Genomic DNA, 3,409 nt, shown 5'->3' with positions numbered 1-3,409 from the left:
TCCGACATAGATTTCAAGTATCGTCTCTGTAAGGAAGAAAAACGGGCAAATTCGAATTTGTGTTGATTTTCGAGACTTAAATTAGGCTTGCCCCAAAGATGATTTTCCGCTTTCCATCACAGAATTGACGGTAGATGCTACAACCGGACATGAAGCACTATCTTTTCTCGATGGATCATCTGGCTACAATCAAATATTGCATGGCGCCAGAGAATGAGGAGCTCACGGCCTTCCGCCTCCCAAGGGAATTTATTGCTATAAAGTAATGTCATTCGATTTAAAAAATGCTGGAGCGACATATCAAAGGGCAATGCAAAAAATATTTGATGATATGCTCCATAGGAATGTGGAGTGCTACGTTGATGACCTTGTGGTGAAATCAAAGAAGCGAGAGCATCATATTCAAGACCTTCGAAAAGTTTTTCAACGCCTTCGGAGATACCAACTGAAGATGAATCCTTTGAAGTGCGTATTCGGAGTCACTTCTGGCAAGTTTCTCAGTTTCATCGTTCATCAGCGGGGAATAGAGGTCGATCGATCTAAAATTGATGCCATTGTGAACATGCCTGAACCGCGAAATATTCATGAATTGAAGAGCCTTCAAGGAAAATTGACATATATCCGGAGGTTTATCTCTAATTTGGCCGGACGATGCCAACCCTTTAGTCGACTGATGAAGAAAGGGGTACCATTCGAGTGGGATAAATCGTGTAGGAATGCTTTTACAAGCATCAAAGCGTACCTCATGAATCCCCCAGTGCTGACTGTGCCCATTCCAGGAAAATCATTGATTCTCTATATTTCCGCTCAAGAACGGTCGGTTGGGCCTTACTTGCTCAAGAAAACAATGAAGGTAAGGAGAATGCACGGTATTACTTGAGCTGGATGATGACATCTAATGAGTTGAACTACTCACCCATCGAGAAGTTGTGTTTTGCACTTATATTTGTCATTCAGAAGTTGAAACATTATTTTCAAGCACACACTATTCGACTCATATCTAAGTCTAATCCCATCAAATATGTCATGGCAAAACCTGTACTGTCTGATCAACTCGCGAGATGGTACCTCCAGTTTCAACAGTTTGAAATTATTTATGTACCTGCGAAGGCTGTCAAAGGACAAATATTGGCGGACTTTTTAGCCGATCATCCCATACCTGCCGAGTGGGAGTTGACTGATGAACTCCCCGATGAGGAAGTGTTTATGATCGAATCCCCATGGTCGATGTATTTCGATGGAGCCGCGCACCGTGACGGAGTTGGTGCAGGAGTTATATTTTATACTACTGAATCAGATATGTTGCCATACTCTTTCACTTTAACACGTCGGTATTCAAACAATGTGGCCGAATATCAGGCATTAATTCTCGGTCTTGAAACGGCTGTTGACATGAAACAATTGCATCTTAGAGTCTATGGTGATTCAAAATTAGTGGTAAATCAACTTCTTGATATTTATGATGTCAAGAAACCTGAATTGATCCCTTATTTTAAGTATGCAAGGCAACTCATGGGATATTTAGATAATGTCACTATAGAACATATCCCTAGAAATTTTAACCAACAAACTGACTCTTTGGCAATGGTGGCGTCCATGATCACTCTACCTCCTCATCGAAATCAAATTTCAATATGTCAAAATTGGGTCATACCTCCAATGTTTGATGAACAGGATGGTGGTGAGGAAGAAAATGCTTATCATATTTTTGTCCATGAGATCGAAAAGGAGGATTGGCGTCACCTCATCATTAATTACCTTAATCATGGAAAGTTATCAGAAGATCCTAAGAAAAGGGTCGATATACGTCGTCGAGCGCCACGTTTCATTTACTACAAATGGACGCTTTACCGAAGATCATTCAATGGGGTGTTTCTACGATGTTTTGGAGAAGATGAGACCATGCAAGCAATGGAGGAGGCTCACTCTGGGATATGTGGTGCTCACCAATTTGGCCCGAAATTACACTTTCGTATTAAAAGAATGGGATACTACTGGCCAACGATGGTAAACGACTGTATTGATTTGTTAAAAGATGTCAAGCTCGTCAATTTCATGGCAATTTCATCCGTCAACCTCCTGAACCATTGCATCCAACTATAGCTTCTTGGCCGTTCGATGCTTAGGGTTTGGATATAGTTGGACCACTTCCAAAGTCTTCTGGAGGGCACATTTTCATTTTGGCGGCAACAGATTATTTCTCAAAGTGGGCCGAAGCGGTTCCTCTAAGAGAGGTCAAAAAGGAGAATGTAATAGATTTTATCCGCTCGCACATCATTTATAGATATGGGGTCCCGCGTTATGTCATCACCGATAATGGTATGCCTTTTTGCAATGTAACAATGAGCAAACTTTGTGAAAAGTTTCATTTCAAACAGTACAATTCGTCCATGTATTACGCTGCCGCAAATGGACTCGCTGAAACATTCAACAAGACCTTATGTAATCTGTTGAAGAAAATCGTGGATAAATCGAAAAGGGATTGACATTTTCGAATTGGAGAAGCGCTTTGGGCATACAGAACTACTTTTCGAACTCCCACACAAGCAACCCCTTACGCGTTTGTTTACGGTGTTGAAACTGTTCTTCCACTTGAGTGTCAAATACCTTCGCTAAGAATTGCAATTCAAGAGGGGCTCAACGAAGAAGATAATGTTCGTCTTCGCCTTGAGGAGTTAGAAGCGCTCGACGAAAAGAGATTGGAAGCTCAGCAACGGATTGAGTGCTATCAGGCTCGCCTTTCAAAGGCATTCAATAAGCACGTTCGACCCCGCTCTTTTCAAATTGGAGAGTTAGTGCTCGTCGTTCGGAGACCAATCATTCTCACTCATGACGGACAAAGAAAGTTTACTCTTAAATGGGATGGTTCATATTTCGTTCGAGAAGTATATACAAATGGCTCATACAAGTTGGTTGCTGAAGATGGATTAAGGGTTGGCCCCATCAATGGCAATACCTAAAAAGGTACTATGCGTAATCGGAACCGCGCGATGCTCCTGACCCGCATGAGCTAAAATTGTGGATGACAACCACCAATAGTGTAGTATGTGGTTAAACTGCTGAAACACTCCACCAAGTTTAAGGTGGTAAACAAATAGATACTCCTGGCCAGCATGAGGTTAAAATGTGAACGGCAGGAACTACGTGTGACTTAATTCCCTTGTTGGGATACGTAGGCAGCTTAGAGGGTAACTTCTAAGTTCAGTTACACCACTCCAAATCAAATCCTTGTTCCTTACAAAAAAAAGAAGAATTTTATCTTTCCAAAAAAAAAGATTTAAATAAAATGCTCCATTCGAGTTCTTGTATCTTTAAGGAAAAAAAAATGAGAGATAAGGAACGGAAAGCATTTTATTCAAAAAAAAAATTTAATTTTCATTACATGAAAAAAAAATGGAACAAATTCAGG

General features: G+C 40.8%; 1 protein-coding gene across 1 annotated transcript; it reads left to right on the top strand.

Moving 5' to 3' along the window:
- The first annotated feature begins 265 nt into the window (after nt 1-265).
- Nucleotides 266-2,960, top strand: LOC113718105 (uncharacterized). Its single transcript, XM_027243025.1, has 3 exons — nt 266-627; nt 780-2,007; nt 2,598-2,960. Exons 1-3 carry the CDS (start codon nt 266-268, stop codon nt 2,958-2,960), a joined length of 1,953 nt encoding a protein of 650 aa, XP_027098826.1.
- The last annotated feature ends 449 nt before the right edge of the window (nt 2,961-3,409 follow it).

The sequence above is a fragment of the Coffea arabica genome, chromosome 11e (assembly GCF_036785885.1).
Source record: "Coffea arabica cultivar ET-39 chromosome 11e, Coffea Arabica ET-39 HiFi, whole genome shotgun sequence".
Lineage (NCBI taxonomy): Eukaryota > Viridiplantae > Streptophyta > Magnoliopsida > Gentianales > Rubiaceae > Coffea > Coffea arabica.
Note: the sequence above shows the minus strand (reverse complement) of the source record. Positions and strands in the feature narration are given on the sequence as shown.

What these genes read in the sequence shown, in the direction of transcription:
- LOC113718105 (XM_027243025.1), top strand. Translation starts at nt 266, where the DNA reads ATGTCATTCGATTTAAAAAATGCTGGAGCGACATATCAAAGGGCAATG. An exon ending in AAATTGACATATATCCGGAG is followed by an intron (nt 628 to 779) that starts GTTTATCTCTAA and finishes TGCCCATTCCAG; the next exon opens with GAAAATCATTGATTCTCTAT. An exon ending in GATACTACTGGCCAACGATG is followed by an intron (nt 2,008 to 2,597) that starts GTAAACGACTGT and finishes CTTCCACTTGAG; the next exon opens with TGTCAAATACCTTCGCTAAG.